A 27042-nucleotide genomic window follows, 5' to 3' on the forward strand; every position below is an offset into this window, starting at 1 on the left:
AGGCCACCCCTGCCCCGTGTCCCTCAGCACCATCTCCAGGGCTTGGAAACCCCTCCAGGGATGGGGACTCCCTCCCTGCCCTGGGCAGCCTGGGCCAGGCCCTGACAACCCTTGCCAGGGAGAAGTTGTTCCTAAGATCCAATCTAAACCTCCCCTGGCACAGCTTCAGGCTGTTTTTGTCTTGTCTTGTGGTTTGTTCCTGGGGAGCAGAGCCCGACCCCCCTGGCTCCAACCCCCTCTCAGCAGCTGCAGAGCCATCAGGTCTCCCCTCAGCCTCCTTTGCTCCAGGATCAACACCCCCAGCTCCCTCAGCTGCTCCTGCTCAGACTTGTGCTCCAGACCCTTCCCCACCTCTGTTGCCTTTCTCTGGACACACTCCAGCCCCTCCATGTCCTTCTTGTCCTGAGGGGATTTTGATTGCATCATCAGCCAGTCAAGAAGTAGAGACACATTCTTCAGACAGAACATACAGTGACCACATGTATTTTAGATTTAACAGCAAGTTCCCATATGCTTTTTTCATCCTTCAGCTCTTCAAAAGACTGTACTTTTTTCTTCCCAACTGACTCTGCTATGCTGTAATTAATTTATTTACACCCAGTGGCAACCACTGTTGCAACAAGCTACCAGAGCCCCCATGCTGCCAAACTTTCACCTTGTACAGACAAAATAAAGGAGAAATAATAATAATAAAAAAAGGATTGGCTTATACACCTGCAAAAGCATTTTCACAATATAAAACTATGAAGGAAGCAGAGAAATTCTCCTTATAGTACAACTGGCTTTTTCAATGGTAATTTCTCTTCATTGCAATGAGTGGCTGTAAATGGATTAATGGCATTTAGCTCTAGAAAGCATGTCATTGATCTGTACTGAACATATAAACTGTTACATAAAACACACTCAAAGGCCCACACTTGTTCCTAACTTTCTATTAATATGTCATTTGCAAGACAAATTTTATTCAGAGATTAATGTACCGTTTTAAAAACCCTAGGCATAAAACTCCCAATCAGAAAATAACAATGTAACAATTTTAAGTGTTGAACAATATTAATACTGCAATAAGTTACGAATTTGGTGCATTTTAGCCTTCTTGCATCAGTTCAGAGAGTGCAGCACAGCCCTAAGCTACAACAAATGAGCTGCTTCAGGGACTCCCAAAATACCAAATATGCAAACTTTGCTTCCACAATCTCTCCCACTAATGCAAAGGAAACAAAAATATTGCAGCAATAAATGGTGATTGTGGCCCAGCTGTTGACACACCATTTTGAGATGGGAGGATGTGCATCATCACTGTGGAACAGGGGTGGGAAGGGATTTCATGGTATGTGCTGTAAACTGAAGGTACCCTGGAGTCCCAATGCACCTCTGCTTGTGCCAAGCTATCAGTAACTTCTGGACCTACATAACGGCCTAAACAGCTTCCTTCCCTCATTCCAGGGTTTTACACATGGGCAACACTCAGTCAGAAAACTTCCCCAAAGCAGACAGCTTCGTTGGAGTTAGCCAAATTAGACTGTGTGCATGTAAATCACCACTGAGTTTGCACTAGATCTGCAATGCCTTAATGCCTCCTCTTGCATTTTCTTCCCCCTGACTTTGATGTCTCTTTCAGTGTGAGCAGCTACATTTAATTTACAAGGTTTTTTTTTGGTGTTGGTTTCTGTTATTTTATTATTTTTATTTTATTTTATTATTTTATTCCTCCCCAAAATCAGAAGGCAGGAAGTAGATGGGTGTAACTTAAAGAGGCAGCTGAGATGAGTTGCTGGCAGGGGGGAGGGGGACTGAAGGTACCCTGGAGTCCCAATGCACCTCTGCTTGTGCCAAGCTATCAGTAACTTCTGGACCTACATAACGGCCTAAACAGCTTCCTTCCCTCATTCCAGGGTTTTACACATGGGCAACACTCAGTCAGAAAACTTCCCCAAAGCAGACAGCTTCGTTGGAGTTAGCCAAATTAGACTGTGTGCATGTAAATCACCACTGAGTTTGCACTAGATCTGCAATGCCTTAATGCCTCCTCTTGCATTTTCTTCCCCCTGACTTTGATGTCTCTTTCAGTGTGAGCAGCTACATTTAATTTACAAGGTTTTTTTTTGGTGTTGGTTTCTGTTATTTTATTATTTTTATTTTATTTTATTATTTTATTCCTCCCCAAAATCAGAAGGCAGGAAGTAGATGGGTGTAACTTAAAGAGGCAGCTGAGATGAGTTGCTGGCAGGGTGAAGTGGTAGGTTTTAGTAATAGCTGGAAGCTGTAAGTGGTTCTAAGCTTTGAAGTCAGTGCAGCTTTGATGTGCTACTCCCATAGTTAATCGCAAGATAGTCTTGAAAGAAAAAGATTTCCCAAATACCATCCAAGTGTCATTGCTTGTGAAATCCTTGTCTGATTTTTTTTTCTTTTCCCCCTGTTGAACTTTATTTCTAACACTGGGCTGCTCTTACTCCCTCTCCGTTGCTCTTATTCTCTTTTAAAGTGTTTTAATCGGTTAAAAGGACAATTAAACCTGTGCTTGGTTTGGTGTAGGAAAGCAGTTTGCTGCATGTTCCTTTGTTGAATGCATTTTGAGTGTTTTCTTCCCTGGATCCCTGCTGCTCAGACCCTGGGAGGGACCACAGGGTGGGAAGCAGCAAAAGGGTGGAAGCCAGAAGGCACCTCTGTCAGCACAGCAGGAGAAGTCCAGTCACCTTCTCCTTGTGGGAATGGCCATGTCTGTCCTGAGGGAAAGCATCCACAGAGGGCAAGAGAAGCACACCCTTCCCTTAGAGCCACCAAGATTATGAAAAGAGTGGAACATCTCCCTGCTGAGGAAAGGCTGGGGGAGTTGGGTCTGTTGAGCTTGGAGAAGAGGAGACTGAGGGGCCACCTCATCCATGGGCACAAATCTGTTCAGGGCAGTGTCAGGAGGACAGAGCCAGGCTTTGTGCAGTGATGTCCAGTGACAGGACAAGGGGCAGTGGGTGCAAACTGGAGCACAGGAGGTTCCATGTGAATCTCAGGAAGAACTTCTTTGCAGTGAGAGTGACAGAGCCCTGAGACAGGCTGCCCAGAGAGGCTGTGGAGTCTCCTTCTTTGGAGACATTCAAACCTCCCTGGCCCCGTTCCTGTGTGATGTGCTCTGGGTGACCCTGCTCTGGCAGGGGGGTTGGACTGGGGGATTTTTCCAGGTCCCTTCCAATCCCTAAGATTCTGTGATTCCCTCTGCTTTGCCCATCACCCTGGGGTGGGCACCAGCAAGGAGAAGGGACTGCCTGGTGCCTGGGAAAGGGGAAATGAATTTCAACACTTTACTATCAGAATCCACCCATGTGCACTGGGAGTGATGGTGGAGATGCAACACTGACTCTGAGGGGGAAAAAATGCCCAGAACCATCAGGAAGAGGAGGGTTTCCTTGGAGGCCATTTGTCTTCCATAACAAAGCACCACAGAGGAGTATTTACTGATTTTTCCCACAATATAAATTGTTCCTGAGTTGCACATTTAACTGGTAAGACCTTTCACGGTTACTGAAAATATAAACAAAACTACCCTTGGACAGTTAGGTTTAAGAAAGCAACTCATAAAAGCTTGATATTTTGTATCCTTTGAAAATGAGCGTACAATGCCCCATTTATGGCTAAAACTAGAGATTTTAATCCTGAGCCTATTCTATGTGCCAAATGTAATCTACAAACCACACACTGAAATACAGTGAAACAACCACGTCTGATGAGTCTGCAGCTACCAGGGCAAGAGCATTACAGGGCTTTAAACCACAAGACTTCATTCCCCATCACAAGGCTGTTTACCTGAGCACACCTACATTTGAGTGGAAAAGGGAGATGCTGATCACAACGATCCATGCCTGACTAAATGAACAGGAATAAAGTGGCACGTGATCCGTGAATGACGGGAGAGCAACACGTCAGGGTTAGAGGTCAGTGAAGATTTCAACAAATCTCAGAAGATATGGCAACAGATTAAGCAAGGGGATAGACTGCACTCCAACCTTAACCTGTTAAGACCTTTGAAGTCTTGTGGTGACCTCTATTCTGCTCTTTCATATTGGTTGCTAGTTACACTAATTACAGCCTAATAGTGCGCTGGAGCCAGACACTTCTTTTTTTTTCTACAGCCATACAGAGGAGGAGTATGTGTCAGATGGCCAAATCCTGCCCTGCACATCACAGGCACCCCGGGAGCTGTGTCCTGCCTTGTCTTGCACAGGTACAACCTGCAAGATGTTCATTAATTATAGAAGCTGGTGCAGTCTTTGCTGGGGAAAACCACAACCTCAATAAGCCAAAGCCCAAACTCAGGTTTGTCTAACTGGGGTCTGGTAACATTGCTGGAACAAATTTAGTTCTAAGAACTGTTTTACTGGGCACTGTCACAAGGATAACCCAAGTCAGGATGTAAGTGCAACCCCTCATAAATACTGCATATCCAGCACTGAAATCAAAGAAGTAACTTGCTGCTGCTGCCAGTGAACTTGAGTGAGCGAGCGTGGGATTAGATGTGGAGTCTGTTTGCATTGATTTTGCATCAGTATCCATATTAATGCTAACCCAATATTGTATCATATTTGGGGACAGCTCAGAGAGTCTCTCCAGAACATCACTTGTAAAGCTCCATAAATCATTTAGCAGCATTAAACAAAGTCAGGCACTAAATCAGAGGCAAAGTTTAAAAAAGAGATGTAGCACAGAAAAATCATACAGGAATTAACAAAATGTAAAACAGAAGAGCCTGGGCATGGAAAGCATAACTATTCAAGATAAATTTCTATTTCCTAATTTATATGAGGGATATGTTTTACATGGTTGATAAAAGCTTTGAATGATGAGAAATCAATCCACCTGTGACATCTGGTAACCTCTGTTACCAAGATAACATTATTTACCTGTGTGTGCAAACTACAAGCTGTGCACACACTGCTAAAACCATACAAATAAAAACGTAGTTCTGGTGAAGAAGCAAATGAGCAGAAACCAGGACTGACAGTAAGTGATATAAATGTTCATACTTCTAGTTCATCAGGAATTTCTAAACTTTTAATAAAACATAAGCTTTATGATCCACATGCAAAACAGCAGCAAAGATCCTCACTTACCTACTGAGCCCTGAGCTGCTCTGGACAAAGACACAAGAATGTGGAGAGATACAGGAACTGATCTTTCTGTCACTCAGTCCTCCTCTCCTCAGTGTACAAAAAATCCTACTGTTAGCTTGAGTGAACATGGTGCCTCTCTGCCTGTGAGGCTACTCCATTCCTTGATCCACTTTTTCAAAAAATGCATGGCATTTACTAGGCATTGGTAAAAATTATCAAATAGCAGACTGGCTGGGGGAGGGGCTGTCACTCAGTCCTCCTCTCCTCAGTGTACAAAAAATCCTACTGTTAGCTTGAGTGAACATGGTGCCTCTCTGCCTGTGAGGCTACTCCATTCCTTGATCCACTTTTTCAAAAAATGCATGGCATTTACTAGGCATTGGTAAAAATTATCAAATAGCAGACTGGCTGGTCAAGGAGACCAGAAACACCAAGGGCCCTCATACCACAGCTTGCATGTAATGAATGCCATTTTTTGAAAAACAAGCAGGAATCATTCTTTTTTTTAGGATGCATGAGCAAAAGAGAGCTTTCACCTATAGGACAGAGCAGGGCTTAGACCACTGACACTTCAACAAACAACTTCAGTTCCCATTTCAGTGGAAGGGATCTCAAGCCAATGTCTCAAAGGAAGGTGACCAAACCACCAGCCAACAGCTCAGGGTCTTTCTTGTGCTCTTTCAGTTCCCTGTCCCCTAAGGCTGCATCCCTTCCTCTGCACAGGTAGGCAGATCTTTATGGGAAGCCAACACTTTCCTGGAGGATAGGAGATGTATGATCCAAGAATAATGGAAAGAATTATATCAGCCAATGCATCATACAAATGTTTAATAAGTTTTATCTAGGACTATTAAAAGAAGAGGAAAAAACCCCACTCTTAAAAAACTATTAGTTCACAAGCAGCATTTGGTTTAAAATAGTGGTCTGCAGGGACATGACACCCACCAAAACCACTGGGTATCTTAAGTGGCAGCTGAAACAGGTCCCCAGCTGCCAAAAGAAATCTGCAAAACTCTTAAGATGTGGTGAATTTGCAAGTTGTACCTAATGTACGAGTCTTAGTTCTGCAATCAGTAGCAGGAAACTCAAAATCATAAACATCCAGAGCACTCTTGAAACAGAACAAATCCTATCTTGCAGGTCTGACATGCACTATTATCATTGTCCAGAGCAGCACTGCTTTAGGAGACGTTGAATAACCACCCTTCATTTGTTTGATTTTATGGGAAACATTTTATGCTAAAAAGTGAGTAGATTTCACTGAATGGGTGTCTAGATCAGCCCCCAGTCATAAGCAGACCTCCAGACCTCTGACCCTAAATTACCCAAATAACAAACACTTAAATATAACTACTCTGACTGAGTCTTTGAAGTTCAGCTACCCTAGAAGAGCAAAGTGTTCTGAGATGTTGTTTATATTCCCCATAGGAGCAGCTGTATCAGAAAACTCCAGCTGGAGCAGCCACAGCACTTCTGGCTGGGCTGGGATGCTCCTGTTCATATCAGTGTTCAAACACTGAGGACAAGCCCTTCCAGTTTAACACTCAGCTCAGTATATAGTTCTAATTATGATGTAATAGCACCAATCTTCTGGAGGCAAAGAGGGAAACAGGAGATGACCTGTCTTGCTGAGCAAGGCAAAGTCCAGAGCTAAGGTGTCCCCAGCCATGGTTGAAAACCACCAGTGGGACTCAAGTGTATCCTCATGTCAGTGTCTAAGAGTCAAAGACTGGCCTTCAGATTTCAAATACATGTGGGTTTTATTTATAAGTAATAAAAATCAGACACATGCATTATTCTGCATGTATACTGTGCATCATTACTGTGCACATTTCTATGCAATATAATATTTTACAATGTACCATTTCAAACCATGTATTAACACAGAAGTCTCAAAGTCATAAGAACCTTTATATACAAGGCTTCCTTTACACAAAGATTAAACTCACTAAAAAAAGACAACTCTTGTCCCTCAGAGTGGGCACTTCACAGTGTTTGTTCAAAAGTACATGGCATTTTCTTTCAACATTACTACTGCATTCACAGCAGCAATAACAAACATAATCTGAAACAGCTTACCTTACTAACCATGTGGATTATTTCTCTGTTAAGTTGTTGTAGATATGTCTTGTAAACCTATCTAAAACAAAAGGATTAACTTGTGGGGAAATGTCCAATTCCTTGCTTTCATAAAAAGACTGGAATATAGTTTTAAAAATAGCACTTATTAAATGTGGCTCATTAATTATAATATTTATTGGAATACACAAGTATTCACAATATTGAGATATATTCATTATCAACAACTAACAGAATATGTTTTTTATGTCATAATGTAAGAATATAATGTCTATTAAATCAGCCTTTTCCTTTAACACTGTTTGTGTAAACAATCAGCACCTGAATATTACTTATAGGCAGTTGTTTGCTTTTACTTTCAATAGAGGTAGCAACCAGAGTGCATTTAAAACAAGTCACTTAGCTGTCCCTGTACATCAGCATGACAGGACTAGTTTCTGACACTGGTTAACAGAAGATGAAAAGTCCTCTCAACAGAAAATTGGGCCTTCCAAATATAGGCATGTTCCTTGATAGGAGAAAGTTTAAAGTGCAAATACACTGTGAAAAGGGCCTCTAAAAATGGCATCACAAAGCTCCATGTTTCTCATCTTTTTGGTTATCTCACAGGTTGGGAAACTAATCTCAGCTGAGAGCTAGCTGGAGCAGCCAGAAAACTGTTAAATTAGCAACTTGAGGGCAGGGTGCTAAGAAGGCAAATATGATATAAATTTAACCTCCATGTGTTGCAAATAAATTAAATTTCTGTGGTGAATGGAAAGAAAAGGGATGTTAAAATCAATTCTATGCCACTGCCAGGAGTATTTCCAATCCTTGTTTGTTGTCCAATCACAGGCATGAGCAGGATTTGATATAACTGGCATTACTGAGAGACGTTAAGACAATTTGTGAGCCTGAACTAGCAAAATGTCTGTTTATTACCTATTTAGAGTGACTCAAGTGGATAAAGGAGTGAGGATGTGGTGCTCTATACTAAAACCACTGTTACTTATCCCAACAATACTGGTAAATCTGAGCTTGGGTCTTCCATGCTAGCATGATAAAAAGGATTCTAGTGGGGAGGCTTGTGACAGAATACCTTGGCAAACCAGAGAATGAGGTAAACTTCCCTTGAAGCACATCTTGGATTTGATATTAGGGAAAATTCCTTTACTGAAACAGTGTTTTTGAGTATTGGAACAGGCTGCCTAGGAAAGTGGTGGAGTCATCATTCTTGGAGGTGTTCAAGAAATGTGTAGGCACTTCAGGACATGCTCTAGTGAGCATGGTGGTGTTGGGTTGATGGTTGGACTGGATCATCTGAGAGGTCTTTTCCAACCTTAATGATTCTATGATCTCTGCGATGCACAGGGAGCTTCGTCACCCTGGAAAGCATTAGAAGTTCAGGAGATGAAGGCTGGTGGTCATAAACATCAGAAGTTCCCAAAAACGATGAATGACAATTTCTCTAACACAAACAGGTATAATGCCTTCCATGACTTTGCCATTTTTGGGCAGAATGATGATGAATAAAGACAAGAGGTCACTGGGCTGGAAGTGGGTGGCTGCCTGGGGCCAGTGAACCTGATCTGCTGATATTGGGTGGGATTGAACAGAGCAAAGCCTCAGCCACCAACACAGACACACTCAGTGCTTCAAAAAGGCTGTTTTCTTCAAGGTAGGAAAAAGATTAGCAAATCTAGTCAAGAGGAGATATTTAAACATAAATAACAAATGAATGAATAAATAAATGGTGTTTTTAAAAAGTTTGTTAGATGACCCAAGACAGTGGGCGAGTCCTCCTGGTCCAAAGAAAAAGTGACATCAGGCAAGGAAAGAGGTGGAAATAGCTAGCTATTTGCATTAAAAGATGATAAAGAAAGCTAAAGGAAAAAAAACCAAACAATCTATGGCTGGAAAACTTATCATGATAAATAACTTTGTTTTATTTGCAAGCTACAAATGCAATCCACAGCAAACAAATGTTTTTCAGATGGAGCTGGCAAAACTGGAAATAACAATGATGAAGAAAGTATGACATTGTTCAGTATGTGTTCCCATCCTCTATTTGGGGAAAAAAAAAAAAGGTAAAGTGTTGATGAGGTGCATTCTTCCTTGCTTCTCATCAGTATCTTCTCAGGGCTAAATATTTCTAAATTAGCAGGGTTGCAGAGTTTGTATTCAAGAGTCATAAACTAGTTAACTGGCTACTGATGTTCATTTTATGTAAAATTCAAAACATCAGAGAAGTTACAGAAGATGGGAAAAACACTAATCCAACATTTCAGACAAGGCTGTTTGCACAGTTAGTCTGACATAAATCTCAAAAAAAAAAAAAAAGGAAAAATGGATTTAGAGGTCCATAAATTCCTACCATAAATTCCTAGGTTCTGTGGACAATGAAGAATTAGTTCTATATTGCAACTCTTTACAAGTCTGACTCGCTCTTATGCTCTTTGTCTCAGGAAATCTACTCTTCTTTAGGGACAATAACCCAAATTCATTGCAAGTCATCTACTGTAGAATTACAGTAATTCTCAGTGCTTACCACTCTGCCCAAGAGGCTGATTTATTTTTTGGGGTAACTGTTACTTACTCAGATGTTCCTGAAGTTTAATGCAAGCACCAAGGAAGACCCAGGTAACTAAAACTGGAATTCTGGAAGGGACTACCCACTGAGAATGTGTTCACACCTGTGCATGTCTTGGGCTGGGGGATGAAGCTAATGCACTCAAAAAATCCCTTTCAGACCCATAGTGCTGTGATATTGGAGTTTATTAAAGAAGAATTAAGGTTCATGAATGTAAATAATTCGTGTAGATGCAACTTAATGGAAAGTAAGTCTTAAATAAACTCTGTTCCACTCTTTGATGAATTAGCATGTTTAGATGGCAGGAGTTTAGATGCAAATAGTGTACACTCCATTTTTTGTCAGGCAGTTGATTTATTCCTCCAGAATATTCCTCTGAGCAGGAGGACAAATTATGCCACACTGCCTACACAATTTTAGAAAGTCCTTTGTCTTCATTTTCTTTCCAGCAACTATTTTTTCCTCTTCCCAGGCTTCCTATTAAACTTTTGGAAAAAAAGACCCTTTGTACTGTCATTACACTGGAGCCATTTACCTGCTGCAGTTGGCTGGCTGTGACTGCTGCTTTGCTAGCTGTTAGTTTCCACCTCCTGAGTCACTACCCCTTTCCTTTCAAAGGAGATTATTAAAAAGTCTTCCCTTTATTAGGAAGACACTTTCCTAATTTCTTCTTCTATACTGTAAATGGCTATCAAAACACTTGGCGAAACTTAATTACAACTAAAACTTCAAATTAGGCAGAAATTGATCAATGCCTCATCAATTCACACGGGGACAAACAGCACAACTGTAGAATTCTTGTTTACTCGTGAAAACAGGTTAAAATCAATATTATTCAATATTTCTAAGAAGTTGCAGACTAAGTAATCCACAAATATAGTTATCATGGAGAAACTACTACTGAATAAAGATGTTACTGCTGGAGTGTCTGAAGTATTCAACACAGGAAGAAAATCTAAATTCGCTGGTGGTAAAGCTTCTGTGGACATGAAGGTGAGCAGAATGGATATTAACAACAAAGATGATTGCCTTTTTTGGAGGGGATTTAATCTGTTTGTTTGCTTATTTTAACTGAAAAAGCTACGTGCAACCTTTCATAACTCTACTTGAGAGCCAAGATGAAGAGCAGCAGCTCCAAAAGGGGTATTGCTGGACAGGCTTCTCTTAAACTGACTATATTATGGTGAGAAAGGAGTAAAATGTGAGTTTTGGCTGATGAAATGTGAAAAAATTCAGGTAGTGAAGATTTGAAGTCTGTGCACTGCATTAAGGGGATGCAGACAGGTCCATCTCACAGAAAAGATGTTGGAAGATTGGAGATTCCACACAAAAATGTACAGAGCAGTTGAAATCATAGAATCACAGAATCATGAAGGTTGGAAGGGACCTTAAAGATCATCAGGTTCCCACCCCCCTGACATGAGCAGGGAACCCTCCCTGTGCAACCTCGTTGCACAAAAACTTCCAGGGAGGAGGCATCAACAACCAACCCATTCCAGTTCTTCACCACCCTTGGAGTGAAGAATTTCTTCTCCCCTCAGCTTCCTTTTCTCCAGGATCAATGCTCCCAGCTCCCTCAGCTGCTCCTGGTCAGACCTGTGCTCCAGCCCTTCACCCTCACTTCCTTTTGAAGGACTTTCACGAGGTTAGAAGATCATCACTTGTTCTAGCTTTTACTCTTCAACAGACAAAACTACTGTGGATTGAACTAATGCTAGACTGGCTTTTTATCAGTAACTTAGTCATCCTTAACAGAGTGTCTTTAAAGTGTCACTTGGATATCTGTAGTAAAGTTGCACCTGCTTTTTCAAAACACAAATGTACTAATTACTTGTTCCACTGCCATTCTCCCTGTATATAACCAGAGAATAAGCAATTTAACAACACGACCATGCAGAGGTCTGGCTAAGCAAGACCTATTCTGGCTACATCTATATGGGCCAAGATTAAGCACAAACACCATAAATTAAGTCCCTGAACTCAAGACTTTGCAATTGCACATAAGAGCAAGACTTCAGCCAACATGTAGAGAGATGTAAGATACACGCAGAACTAATGAGATACCATTAGGTAGTATCAGAAGCAGTGGTCACAGCAGTCTAACTGTTGTCAAACACTTTGTAGAAAATATCTGGCTGCAAAAATTTGCATTATTCATGATTGCTTCACTTAAAGACAGCCTCAGGGACTCTGAGACAAGCACACCACTCTGAACAGTTCACTCTACAAAAATGCAATGATAAATAGATATGCTTGATTACAAAAGTAATTTTTGAATAAATAGTTTCTCTGTTATCAGCACTGCCTCAAATACATATTGCTATTTTGCAGAATGGTACATGAATATGAGTGTTTTGACCTGAAAAATAACAGTATGGTGAGATATTGAACACCTAGCTGGTCACAGAACAAGTTAAAAAATGCATTATAAAACTGAAATTCTTAGAAAATCAAACTTTCTGACAGCGGCAACACCTGGTAATTTAAACCAACACTTTCAAACTTCTATTTTCATATTTTATTTTGAGGCTCTGGCATTCTGGAACACAATCTGCAGCACTGTTCAACAAGTCTCTATAGATTTTGTCCTTTCAAGAGCAGAGCAAAGCTCCCTGAAGCACAAGAGAGGAGCTCACATCCAGCCAGGTATTACAGACAAGAAGAAAAGCTGCCTGCAGCACCTGAGGCTGAGCAGGAGACTAACAGCAGAGCGCCTCTGTAGAATCCAGAGCAGGGAACAAGCTACTTACCTCCGTGCTAAGAAGACATTAGTTTGACTTAGTGCAGCAACTGCCAGAGCTGTGGCTAAGACAGGCTGATGTTTCCAAGTTTCCATTATAATTTACAGTTGGACAATTGATGGACAATGTAGAGCAGCAGAAAAGGAAGCGATGCAGCAGCTCTTGCAGCCTGCCAGGATGCTGACGCGGGGCTCGGCAGCAACCTTCAGCATTCAGACTCCTGCATGCCTCCATTTGTGCTACTAATGACACAAACACCTTAAAAGAAATTAATATGCAGCTAACCACAGGAGCCTGACACCTTGACAAAACGCTGCGGCGTTTAATCTTCTCTCCAAAGTGAAAAGCTTTTATTGACAGAATTACGTGCACATGAAGACATGAAATGCAAAGAGGTTTACAGTAAACACTGATTACTGTAATCTTAATCTCCATGAACAACCAGTGAATGCATAAATAGTATTGTTAGCAAAAAATGGGTAAATTGCCTAATCTGTTTTACTGTAAAATGTGCATGGTTTTATATTTATTTCTTATATTACTGTTATATATGGAATTATTTGACACCTATCTGTGGTCACAAAATACTAAAGTCAGAAAACAGCCCAGAATGGTCTCAATCCAATCGATTAAAAAGTAAAAAATAGAAGCATTGGTAAACTAGGCTAAAAGCTGCTAAGCGGATGAGCCAGGTATTGTCTCAGTGCTTTACACAGTTTATGGCTGTTTCTGCCTCCTTTGCTATGAGCAAGACACATACATGTGTAAGAGTGGCAGTGTAGGGTGGAGGAAAAAAGCAGGGAGGAGTAAGCTGGCCCTTCCCTTTGGCTGTCACAAGTCTTGCTCATGCAATTACCTCTGTGCACAGACCCTGCAGTGCTGCAGAGCCCGTTTAACCTCACTGGAGATCCTCCTGTTTGAACCCCAGGATCTGCCCAGCATGGGGTGGCATCTGCAGCCCGACGAGGCTTTTCTGCAGAAATGCACAACTGAACGCTGGGAGCAGCAGGCAGAAGTCACCTGTTAGGCAAAGCCAACAAAAAACCACAACCCACCACCTCCCTAATCTGAGGGGTAATTCATAGTTTTCCTTGGCCTCAACACAAGCTTTGCAAGAAGGGATTTATCTGATGAGTGGGTGCTGGGCTGCATGCCTGCTCTTCCAAGGGAACAGTGCACTGTGCGAGTGATGCGCTCACCTTGGATCAGCGCTTTTAAGCAGATCTAACAGTCCAGAATAACTTTACTTAAATTTGCTGTAGCCCCATGGAAGGATTATTGATGCTATTCTATTACTTAGCACAAAGCGACAGTCTCGAGGGGACTGTTTAGTACCACATTCCTGTCTTGATATTAAATCAAGCTATGCCAAAGACTCAAAAGCAGCAGGTAACAAGCTTTTCCCCGTTTTTCAGTGAGCTCTGCAGAATCTCAGCTTTCATTTGTTTTGAACTGCAAGTCTCTTATGTGGATACAGAAAGATCTCTAAAACCCCCAAGCCTTAAGGTACACAGTGTGTGTTTAACACGCACATGAGTGCTTTTGGCTGGGTTCTTACTGAGAGGCTCCATGGATGACAACCCTGCTCCTTGCTGGGACAAGCTCTGTCAGAAACAAACACCAGCCCCCTTTCCCCTCTTGCAGTTAAAAGGACTGAAAAGGCAAAGCAGGGAAATAACCTCTTTCTGAACCTTTGTGCAATGATAAGGACCTCCTTTTGGTGCTGCCACACATAATGCTGATGGTCTTGCCTGGGGCTTGGACAACCACCACTATCTCCACTCCATACTCACTCATGTATGGACTTGAACCCTACACAACCTTCCAGCTCACCACGTGGTTAAGCCATGATTCTGGTAGTCAGGCCCAGTATACCAATAAAAACCCCACAACCTAATGTGAATGTTAATTACCACAACCATTATTTCTTTACTGACATTCAATGGAGCTTATGGAAGGCTGGACACAGCCCTGGACAACTCCAGGTGGCCTCACTTGAGCAGGAGTTGCACCAGGTGACCTGCTGAGGTCCCTTCACACCTCAGCCATTCTCTGAAGCTGCTTTTTTCCTTTCTATTTATTTATCTGCAAAAAAGCCAAACACCTGCAGCACCTCGTTAGAAATAATATTAATGACCTTTCTGAATTTAAAGTAAAGAAAAAAAGAAGTTGTGCTTGGCTTGCCTAAACAAAATTAAATGTTTTATATACCCTAGAGAGTCAGGCTGGATGTTTGATACCAGGAAATACTCTGAGGACTCTCTCAGGATACTGTTCAGGGCACTACTAGCATGGGTTGTACCTGTCCCCCAGAATTAGGAGTTTGATATTCTTCTGCCAGCCTGGGATAATTTTGTTCAGTTACATGAATTAATTCTTGAACTTTTTTTCTTATTACTGAGACATATATTCAAGTTTAGGCTCTTCCTTGAATAGAACTTTTCTTGATTACTGTCAACGTTTCATTCCACTGTGTCATCTTGTTTGTCTTCTGCTGTTACAATTTTCTTATTTTACAATGTTTTAACTATAGTGGTTGCAACTGTTGAAAGAATAACTAGTGATTTTGGGGGTCAACTAGAAAGGCTTTAAAAGGATTTGATTAAGACAATTCATTTTACTAATGTTAGGATAACTTATTTTTATTTGATTATGTAAATGAGTGTTGGTGCATATCCACTTTGGCAAAATACTGCAAAGTTTAATCTTCTCTCCTAAAGAGAAAGCTTTCACTGGCAGAAATACATGAGCTAAGGAATGTGTCTTATCCACACACTATGGTGGTCCCCAAGAGGCACTGAAAAAATACCTGCATTCAGGAAAATAAAGGACATGTTTACCTGGCAAAATTTACCACAGTGCCAGTTCTGGGGTAATGTTCAGGCCATGAACCTGAAAACAATGTAATTTAATTCCTGAACAGCAATGGACACAGACCCATGGATTTGCTTTCTCCCATCCTCACTTCCAGCTTTTCCCACCCAGTAGCATGGCTTCCCAAAGGGCTTGTGAACTCCCTCCTCCAGAACTAGGAGAAATGTTGTAAGGCATGGACTGATCCACACCTATGGTAAACCAGCAGCATGATACAACCTGTCACTAAAATCTCTGTGCCAAAACACAAGTTGACCTCCAGTCTCCTAACCAGTCAATCTCCCACCCCTACTCCCATTTTATGTGATGATCTTTAATGTGTGGACTGCTTTTCCAGTCTTCACCTTCCTCCATCCTATACTTGCTTATGTCTGAGATAGACAGGAAGTGAATCCATCTCCCCAAGACAGAAGAGAGGTCTTCTAGTTTGACTCCATTAGGAAGGTGGATTAAGACTGAGGCAGAGGATGACCTCAGGTCTAACAGAGGTCCTTAATGAAGGCTGAAAGTGAAGAGGGTAGGATATAGTTCTTTTAACATAGACTGAGGGCTGGAGACTGACAGAGGCTCCTCCAGGCCAACAAGGTGACAGTCCCACGGCTGAGGACCTTACCTGTGGAAAGCTCCAATATTGGCTGTAAGACAGAGAAGGAGCAGAGGGGAATGATGCTGAACAATCCTGCCTGGTGAAAGACACATGACAGAGGGAGAGTGGTGGACTCTCCTGTCCTGTGGAAGAATGCCTTCAAGGATATGGGAAGGCTAACAAGATGGGTAGTGTTAGACAATCAACTTCAACAGGAACTCCAGGTCTGATGGAAGATGTTTGAGCTGGCAGACAAGTCTCTCAATGCAGCATGGGAGGCTTTTTAGGACTACATGTACCACACAGGACTGCTGTACTAAATGGGCAATCTTAAGAGGACAATCCCTTTGATGTGATGACGACCAGTAGCAGGAAGACATTAAGCTGTGATGCTGGAATGCAACCAGACCCTAGAGATGTGGAGGAATGACCATGAAGGTGGGACCTTTGCAGTGCCCCACCTCTTGCCACAGCGGAAGAAAACTGATTTATTAAGGCTTGCTTTTTCTGTATTGTTGTTGTTCTCACACTAACAATGGTTAATTATTAAAGTGAATTCAATCCTTGCTGTAGCTGAGTAAGACATGAATGAATTGTGGTAAACATTTTAATCACGTAATAATGCTGTAATCAAAAGCTTGAACAACTCTATCTGGAAATACAAGTCGTTTTTCCATCTTGATGGCCATCTCACTTTCTCCAGTGATTTTTAAGGGAAATGCAAGCCAGAGCCTGTGACATATTCTGCAGTAGGCATTGCTCACAAACACACTGGGGTTGCCTGTGAATCCCAGTTTGCTCAATGGCCTCATACCAGACCCTTTTTGGAAAAGGTGGCTCATGAGATGTGACCGAGGGACAGCTATTCCTGAATTCACTTCTCAGTGCAAACAGTGGGGTTCCAAGCAGAAAAAAATAAGCTAATCTTTCTTCTGCAATAGGTTTATTTAAAAAAAAATCTCCTCTCGTTGCTCTGCTCTCACTGTCATTCACTGAAATACCAAGGGCAATGCTGCCAGTATTTGAGTGTGGGCTATTTCAAGTACTGCAATTCTTGGGAAATGAGTGAAATAAAATATATCACATTAAATACTAATGCTCCCACATCTAGTAGCATTTCATAAATGTATTACAGATTACCCTAATGCAGGCTTATGTCGTCGCTCACATAAACACACTGTAAGAATTATTCACATGTTCCTCTGTAAATGCCTAACAGTTGTCCATGCAAAACATGCATACAAAAAATATAAACAAAAACGTATGAGCCAATTGATAATTCAGCAGTAGTAACATAGAGCTATTTTAAACTGCCCTTATATTATAAAGACCCAAGCTGGAAATAGTTAGCTTCTGTTAATCCAAAATCTCTGACAAGAACTTCTAAGACACTGGTAATCTAGTGGCTTTGTATGTATACATGAAATACAAAGAGCCAACTCTTACTTTTACAACATTTACTGGCAAAAATCCTACTCCCTTCAAATTAATTCTTCTGCCAAAGACCTCAGTGTAGCTGGGAGTTCATTAAGTGGAGTATAAACATTATGCCCACATGACCCATCCTCAACAGAAAGGTGAAATTAAGACTTATTGACACCCCTATTAAATCACATAGAATCATAGAATGTTAGGGCTTGGAAGGGACCTCCAAAGATCATTGCATGGTGTCTTCACAGAGAAGAGGATCAGCATGGTTAGATCCCAACCCACAGCAGAAATGTGATTACAGGTCTCTCTCTGGTTGTTGTGAGCCCTCAAACAAAGTACCACCAAATTTTCCAAGACTTAAAAATATCCCTCAGTAAACCAAATTTCATCTGCAAGGTTAGGTCTCATTAACAACCTCACTAATCCAGACAGATACCAATCTCTAACTTGTCAAACGAACAACTGCATCTCACAGAGCAAGGTCAAACACTGTTCCAGCTTTTAAATTAATATCGTATAGGCTGTGTCTTCCTTTGAACCTGATTTCATATTCTACAGAAATACGCTAACTATGGCTTTTAGGAAATCTGATAATCAAATATGAAAGTTCTGTAACAGCTTTATGCATTTTAGATTACTTTCCTACAGAGACTTGAGATTTTCCTGTTACATTGACAACTATACCTACTTTCTAGAATTACTGCACATTAACAAAAGTCTCTGTGTATTATTTCATGTGCTCCTCATGGTTCCTGATTCATGATTCATTAATGAAAGAGTGTAGCTGAGTATTTCTGAAATAACAGAAAACTCACATCAAGATTCTTGGACACTCTAAATAATTTGCTATGTAAACTGACTTTTCTTGACCAGGATTCAGGGAAGTGTCTCATGTCACTTAGCTGTACCTTCCATTAATGTATTCATTTGAGACCTTCTTGTTTAAATAAAGTCAGATACTTATTTAAGTATCTGTGATACATTTTCTGGGTTTTTATCATTGCTATTATTTTTTTTCAGCTCCTACCTACGTCACCAATTACATAAAGCCAAAAAGAAGACTAGAAAAATGTAAGTAGACAAGACCACTTGAATCCCACACACAGCAAAAAGAAACAATTAGCAGTGAGCTGCATAATACTGCACCAAACTTATGCTTTCAACCATGTCTTGGGGTTCAAACGCATTCAGAACCAAATTAATTTAAAAATAACCAAGCTGATCTGGGCAAAGACATGTATCCTGGTCTGGCTGGAAGCAAACCCACGTACCTGCAGAGACACGGGGGCAGTCTGGCAGCATGGACTCCACAGAAGTGTCCAGGGGCTCAGAGCTGGACACCCAGTTGCAGCAGTTCTGTAAAAGCAGGCAGGCAATTTATGGGTCAGCCAAAAACTCAGATTAAAAATAAACACCGAGTTTGTAAGGAAGGACAGTGATCCCATCAAAATACTCCAGCTGATTTACACAGCAGGCCCGACAGGGATGGGAAGGTAAACTATACCAGCTTTTTCACACAAATCGGCAATAAAATATCATAATTTCATGCTAAGTAAGTAAATGGTGAGACCATCATCCAGGAGATTTGTAATGTGCTTAAGTGGCACGGCCTTAAGTGCCAGTGTACTTGGGCATGTGCTTGGACCAACCAGTGTGTGAGTTACCTTTTGCACATTTTAAGCTCTTCCTTTCTGCAGCTGTTAAACAGGTGTTGATATAAACACTGTGCCTGCTTGCTTGCCAGCATTAAGAAATCAGAATTTTCCAGGGTGTTTTGATGGAGGACATTGTGGAAAGAAGGGTGATGAAATCAAAAGACAACAGATTATAGCTGAATGAAGGCCAGGGAGATAGAAGGTTAAGCGATGGGAAATATAGCTGAGATGAATTGGACATGAACATTTAAAAATGCAAATGCTGCTCATTGGGGAATTATCTTCAGGAAGCATTTACATCTACCTTTCATTCCTGAACCTCTGAGTAGGATGAATTTACCATGAATTTTTAAAATGTTTTGCTCCAAATGCTCTCTATTTAGAGATGCCCATGAATTAAAGTATTAAATAATGGGCTTTCAATGAAATACACTGAAACTACAGAAAATTTACTGAGTTGAAGATTTAATTATAAAGTAACTACATTTTTAATAAGATTGCCAGCTGAAATATGAGATCTTCATGGCTTCCTTCACCACAAATCAGTGTTTTCCTTTTCTGAAAAAATGATTAATTTAATTAAGGGTAAACAAACAAAAAGAAAATGAAAGAAACAAACAAAAAGGCCAAAACAAACAAACAAACAAACAAGCAAACAAAAAAGCCCACACAACTTTTTGGAAAGACTCAATGAATTTTCAGACAGATTTCTAAAAAATCATCCCATCAATCATGATTGTAAAAAAATGGACGATTGCTATTCTGGTAAACAAGCATGCATTGTGTATTTGTAGATGCTTGCTGCCCTAGTTGTGCACCATGGAGTCCGTCCTCACTGTGGAAAGATCCTTGACTGGTAGATCAAGTGTCTTATTGTATTTCCTTAATTCATTCTGTCTGGAAGAAGATGTCAGCTGTGCTGCAGTGAGGAGAGAATTTCAAAGGCTTCAGTCCCCACCAATAAAGGGCGAGGAATGGCTTTTGAATAGATTTGTCAAGGCAACCCTACTGTTCTGGGACCAGGGAGAGCAGGAACAACATAAAGGAAGGGTTGCTGTATGAGATTAGAAAGTGAAGTTCACAAAGCATGGCAGATTTTTGTAAGAAACAGTAGATCAATGAAACTATTGAACTCGATGGAAAAAAAAAAAAAAAAAAAAGAAGAAAACAAACACACTACCCAGCAATGTAACTTTTTAAGTAAAAAATGGTTAAAATGGAAGTATTGCACAAAGGCTTTAAGGTTTAAAGAAGTAAAGCACTACACATTTTACAATTTGCATGTATAATTTTAATTAACAGCTGAATGTGCAATTGCAAATGTAAGATGGTAGAAATTATAAAAAGAAGTAGAATTTTTATGAAGTATTACATTCATTTGAAATAAGTAAAATTAATATTAACTACTGATAGAACACTACATCAGAGAGCTGGAGATAATACAGAAGATTAGCACACAATTAACCAGCTTTTATATACAATGTGACACTTGCCTGTAAGAAATAAGTATTCTCGAAAGCAGTGTCAAGATATGTAAATGGATGATTTGTTTTATCATTCATCACAGCTCCTAATAAATTCAAAAATCATGACTTCTATAGGTACTAAAAATAGGCCACCAATGATACAGGAGAGATTGCTCCAATGAAGAATTACTTTTTTAACAATTCATTCTTTCAATGACAGCAATTAGCCCTACAGACAGGCAGCTATTAGGTGTATATTTTAATTATTATTCATTTTACCAGTAGCCTTAAACCTGATTAAAGTAAGAGATATCCAGGTGATATGCTAGTCTTAATACCACTCAGCCACACTTCACATATGTAAAATTCTTCTTTCTTATAGGAGATTTTCCATGCTAATGTAAGTTATGACACTCCATCCACTTTTTAGGCCATTAATCATTTAACTTATTCTTTAAGATCTACTTTCTGCAAATGAAATTAAAGGTAATGCACTTGTCTTATTCAGACTAAATGCTTAAAGAAAAATGGAGTTGTCAGATTCAAATTACAGGATTTAAAATTTCAGTTTTACTACATAACATATATTTTAAGGTTTTGATTTCCCATAAAGAAAATGGGGATTTTTCTGACAGAGCCTGTAGGGGTTACCATTCTTTATATTTTTAACATTTAAGTCAGAGCTGTCAGACTGCATGCCAGGTGATTCTCTATTCCCATCAGTCACAGCTTATAAAGCTGTAAGGTTAAGTCAGGAATAGGCACGCTATGCAGAAAGTTTCACTAAATCCACAAAAAAAGCCAAACCTACCAAAAACTTCAGGATGTCACTAGTTCAGATTTGCCACCTGCACCTATTGTTTCAAGAGTTCTGCAACAGGGATGTAGAAAGCGTGGAAATGAGCCTGACCTGGCAAGGAAGAGACTCAAAAATGGAAATGTAGCTGGTCTCACTTTAAAGAACGTAATTTTTAAAATCTCAGCAGCCCTTTACTTAAGTATGAAAAGAATAATGAATGCAGGGCATCATCCTTCACCCAGGGTGGAACCTGGGGACAGTGGTCACGAACCAGTGCCAGACCCTCCTGGACCAACTCGCTGTTGGTAGCTGTACAGCAGCAAACACTCCTGCTTTTCATCAGAAAACTTTAAAGCACTTCAGAAGTAATTACACCTCGTAAAACTGCTGAGAGAAAGGATTTTTTGGCCAGCTGTACAAATAGTCAAACTGAGTCACAAAGAGCTTCAAGGAGCTTTTCCACCATTGCCAGATCAAGCCAGGAGCTGCGTGCGCCCAGGACTTTGCTCCAGATACCAGGCAGCGTGTGGGCTGCCTTGGTACATGTGTCTGTATTGCTGTGCAGCAGGAGGAAACACTGGACTTGATTCTTATTATTTTGCCTGCTATCTTTGAAGTTCAGAGATGTCTTTAATCTCAGTTATTTTAGGGGCTGGAATGGGAACACAATTTCCACGCTCCTGAAATGCGCTGTCTTTCATACCCTAACAGAATGGAAGAGGTCAGCAGATAAAGACATGTTTATGGAGCCATATACAGACACATACACCCCAACTCTTCAAAAAAACCCCAGCCTCACCTCTCGCATCCACTCTCGAATAGTTTTCCCAACTTCTTGATGCCACACGTTGTGAACAGAGTCTGTCAACGCCACAGCAGTTACCTTATTCTTTACTTGTGCCTCTCGTTGAATCATCTGTTAAAAAAATATTGGCTTTAATTTATTTCTTTCTATTGAATAGAGTCTGCTTAGTCACAGATAATGATCTTAAATTAAAAAAAGAAAGAGCAATACAAGTTCAATACTTGTCTTCACTTGTTTTAAAGTTTATACAAATCCTAACAGCTCCAGAAACACAGAAAGACCTAATATTTTTGATAAAAGAAATAATACTAACTTTTAACTGACTGAACTATTCCATCCTATTATTTTCCATGTGGCTTGACAATTCTAGGATTAAAGGTATCATAGTGAAAAAATGGAAGATTCCCTGAGGACACCTTTTACAAGCTTCTCCAAGTTCCTATTTCTGTGCTTCAGGGAAGCTGGAACCCGTGGTTCACGGTAAGCTACTCAGGACTATCATCTACTAATTTTCAGTAGATTGCTGTAGTTTTTCTGATGTACAATCTTACTTTGACTGGTATTTTTTTTTTTCTTTTTTTCTTTTTCTATCCAATTTAGCTACCTTACACTCCCACCATGGTCCCAAAATTCTTTGTGGTCTCTCATATACATAAGCTTACCCAGCCAATGCTGGAGCCTCTCCACATTTTTAAGATATTTAAGTGCCTCTGTTGTTGCAAATGACAGTATGACTAAATAGTATGAGTTCTAAAACCAATTAAATGATTGCTGCAAATAACATACATGAAGTGACAAAGATGCTGTGCAATTCAGCACTGCTCTGCAAGATAAAAGGCCCTGGGAAATAATAGTTTGATATCAAAGAGAGACAAAAAGGTTTTAATCTCCTGACATGAGTGACCCTAATTTGTAACACTCGATCAAAGAAAACATAATGAATTATACTTATAAAACCAGCATTTTGCAGCTAGTGTCTTCACTGTCTTGTGTGCTTCACTAAAGTTAGTGTGTTTTTTTCAGCATCTTTTGTATAAATGGCAAACACACAATATTTCTAAAACCAAGCATTCGTTGTTCATGCTCTAGAAACTGCTTGTCAGCATATAGGCTACACCTCCAAAACAAGGCTGTGAAAGAGACTTTTACAGTGGGGATGTGAATTATAGTTTGCATCAGAAACTTCAAAATAAAGTCCTCAGTTCAGATTTTTGGTACAAAAGTAGCATTTATCCATACCTTATGAAAATTGCCTCCTTGTTTCTTCAAAGTATCACACAACTAAGCCATTTTGACCCAAAACTCTTACTTCCTTGTAACCACAGTATGACATTCTGAATTTCTGTGCCTTCCCCATAATTTTAATTTTTTAAATATTATCATAGAATCATAGAATTATTTGAGGTGGAAGGGACGTTAAAGACCATCTAGTTCCAACCCCTTCTGCCATAGGCAGGGACACCTCCCACCAGCCCAGGCTGCTCCAAGCCCCATCCAACCTGTCCTTCAACATTGCCAGGGATGGGGCAGCCACAGCTTCCCTGGGCAACCTGGGCCAGGGTCTCACCACACTCACAGTGAAGAATATCTTCCTAATGTCTAACCTAAATCTCCTCTCTTCCAGTTTGAAACTGTCCCCCTTGTCCCATCCCTCCCTGCCCTTGTCCCAAGCCCGTCCCCAGCTTTCCTGGAGCCCCTTCAGGCACTGCAAGCTGCTCTCAGGTCTCCCTGGAGCCTTCTCTTCTCCAGGCTCAACACCCCAACTCTCCCAGCCTGGCTCCAGAGCTGCTCCAGCCCTCCCAGCATCTCCGGGGCCTCCTCTGGCCTCTCTCCAACACTTCCATGTCCTTCCTGTGTTGGGGGCTCCAGAACTGAACACAATACTCCTCACAGAGTCCCCTTGGACTGCAGGGGAAAATCAGGCTGTTTTTCAGAGGGCTGTGGATAGTCCTTTCTCCTACCTGCCATCAGAACAATCCAACTGTTTTACCTTGACATAACAGGTAAGGTAGTATCACCTTGCTTCTCTAATCATGTTTAGGAATGTACTTATACTCCTGCACCAGTGCTGTGCATTCCAGCACACATTTGGCTGCACTGCCTTGCACAGAATGCTGTGATTTTAAATGGGCAAAAATATAATTGTCCTTGAAGTGCACATACCTACCAGTTACTCAGAGTTATTACATGGTGGGGGAGGTTTAAAATCATCACCAGCTTGTTGTGCTGCTGCATGACTCCCTCCATGAAGGGCTGGTCTTCAGAAGCATTGCTAACAACCAGCAAGGAGAAAAAAATATGCTCTGCTTTGGAAAACCTGTCTTTTTTTTCAAGCTATTGTGTTCCACAATTCTTGTTTAGAAAACTAGCCACCCAGTAAATCTCAGAATGTCACCTTTTTCTTCAAGGAAACACAGGTTCCCTTTTCCCTTTCTGGACCTAGCTCAGGTTTGCTACCTTCAGTTTCCCTCTGCACATGGAGGAACTGGCAGCCACCGATCACCACCTCTTCCTGCTCTTTCTTCACATGATATGGGGAACAATATGAAATCCCCATCCCCCTCCACACGCTGCTGGTGCTTGCTGCTCAGCTTTGTGGATGCCTGCAGCATGGCATTCTCTTCACAAAGATCAGCAAAGAGGCTGGGGCTGACAATGCAAGGTTTTTTGATAGCTCAGCCACAGTGCTGAGGTCAGGACAAGGGCGCATGGATGCAGCAGCAAAGAGGGATCGAAGGGATTAACTGAGCTTCAGTCACAGATTTCTCTACATCCAGCCCAGGAGAAGTAACTTTTGGTAGGCATCCATGCCTGTACGAGCCAATTTGGAAAGAAAACAGACAAAAACAATACATCAAGTGCAGAAAGGGTGAAGGGTACAATCTTCACTTAGACACAAAGTCTGTAAGTGACACAGGAATGTCACAACAGAGAATGTTGAACCCAGGACACTTCGCTTCTACTATAACAGCTCAAGTTCTCTGCTACAACAGGGTATTAAGTGATAATAATAACCAAGGAGAACAGAAGCAGGTGATGCTCAAGCAGCAGACTCTCTTATCAGGGATGATAATCAATCCTGCAAGATGACACAAGAAACCTCCATGCTTTTGGCCACAGAAGCTTCAAAGCTCAGTAAATGCTTCAGATTTAATGGATTGATAGCTCACAGTTAAGACATATTTATCTCTTCTACAATAGTTTTCAACTCACACAGGTTTTAAAAATTCAGTAGAATAAAACTGTTAGAGTAAAATATATTAACATTCAACACAAATGTAGCACCCATCTGCCACTCAAATTTGGTGCAGAGTTGTACCAAATCCCAAGGGAAGGACATGCTGAGATGCAAGATTTACACTTTCCAGGACTAGTCTTAGTCCATGCCGTCAGTAAAGTCTTCAGTGGACATGCTAAAACTGAAGGTGTTTAAAAGACCATAAACTATATACAACATTACATTTTTTATTTTTCTTTTCAGGATAGCTTTTTTACTGAAGCAACAATTGCAAGCAAAGACCTAAGGAATTTGTCTAAAGTTCATGTCTTATACTCTTTGTACATCTGTAAATTCCACAGACAAGAAGTTTCCACAGTCTAGGAACAACATCATTTCCCACTCTGCGATAATTTTCAAATCTTATAATACTGTTAGTTGAACAGATTTTGCAGGAAGCTCAGTAAAAAGAGCAATGAGAAAACCCTGTACAGAAAACTCTGCTGGTAATATTTTGTGAACAGCACAAACAAAACTCATGGTTCTCCAGTATAATAGCCTCAGGCTTCGGCTTTATTAAAACTTTAAACTTAATAACACAATTCTCCCACTTCTCTTGTCCCCAGTGTCCTATGACAGAGAGCTTACAGGAGAAAAGCCCTCAAGGACCTGTAATAACGTGGAGAACAGCAAGTTCCCAAACACAGGCAGTTGTGCTAAGAGGTGTGACAGGCCCATCAGTACGGATGCTGGCTCTCCTGGTTTACAAACCTCCCCTCAGTTTCTCTAGTAGGAACAGGGCCCAAGAGTTGGGCAGAAAGCCCATCACAAAAGACAACCTGGTATGGTACTGAATCTTTGAAAGGCTCTGCTACCTCTTAGCCACAACAGCTCAAGCCAAATCAAGTTGATGGAGCAGGGATCCTCTGAAGCACAAACTGTTGGCATTCTGCAAGCACTTGCCTTGCTGACCAAAACTGCATGTTAGAAAAGAGGGTTCAGATAAGCTCCTCCCATCAAAAGCTCAATTAAAGTGAACAAAAGCCAATCCCTTTTTTTTTAATGAGTCTCAAGATACGTCAGAGGTGAAGGTTGATGGGGTACCTGCCTTTGGCCTGCTGGAGAACTGCAATGACAGTCAGGAAAGGAGGTTTGGAGCAGATGGATCTAGTAGAGGTCAGACAATTGTTACTCCCTCCTGAGGGCAGGAGTCTGCCAGCCCAAAACTGGAGAGCTGAGCTGGGGAAATCTCAGTGCATCTCAATGACATGAAAACAAAGTTTTGAGCTGTCAACAACTTGCACCTATCTCAGCTAGGAACAGAAAGTGAAGGCTGGTCAGCTGAAGTGTTAATGTTCCCATGCTGTTGGTTTGTCTCTGATAGACAAGTTCAGAAATGGTCCAGTCTTAGGAACATGAAGCTCCACAAGGGTCAATTAACACTGCCAGGAAGTGGCCTAAAGTAGCATGTGGCATATTTGGCACAACTAATGCTGAGGAGCATCTGATACTCAAGCTGGGTTGTTTAAAGGTAGCCTGGGTATGTCCACTGCAGTAAATGAGGCCTAAGAAAACCATATTTTAAAAACCCACAAATCTCACTAACCTGTATTTAATCTTGTCCTCACAGTTAATTTGGACTTGAGTAGTGGAAGCCATGTTATATGTGCACGATCATGCCTAAACCTGCAGCACAGAAGATCCTTTGCTGCTCTGGC

General features: G+C 41.0%; 1 protein-coding gene across 2 annotated transcripts in view; it reads right to left on the reverse strand.

Moving 5' to 3' along the window:
- The window catches only part of FAM172A (family with sequence similarity 172, member A), a 251007-nt gene that overhangs the window by 60406 nt on the left and 163559 nt on the right, over positions 1–27042 (reverse strand). For both annotated transcript variants that reach the window (XM_009993778.1, XM_009993779.1), the window contains 2 exons: positions 22102–22218; positions 18654–18738 (listed from right to left, as the gene is read on the reverse strand). In XM_009993778.1, the coding sequence (XP_009992080.1) occupies positions 18654–18738; positions 22102–22218 (202 nt within the window). The remainder of the gene's footprint in view (positions 1–18653; positions 18739–22101; positions 22219–27042) is intronic.

This window comes from Chaetura pelagica, unplaced genomic scaffold, assembly GCF_000747805.2.
Source record: "Chaetura pelagica isolate M959 unplaced genomic scaffold, ChaPel_1.0 scaffold423, whole genome shotgun sequence".
Classification (NCBI taxonomy): Eukaryota; Metazoa; Chordata; class Aves; order Apodiformes; family Apodidae; genus Chaetura; species Chaetura pelagica.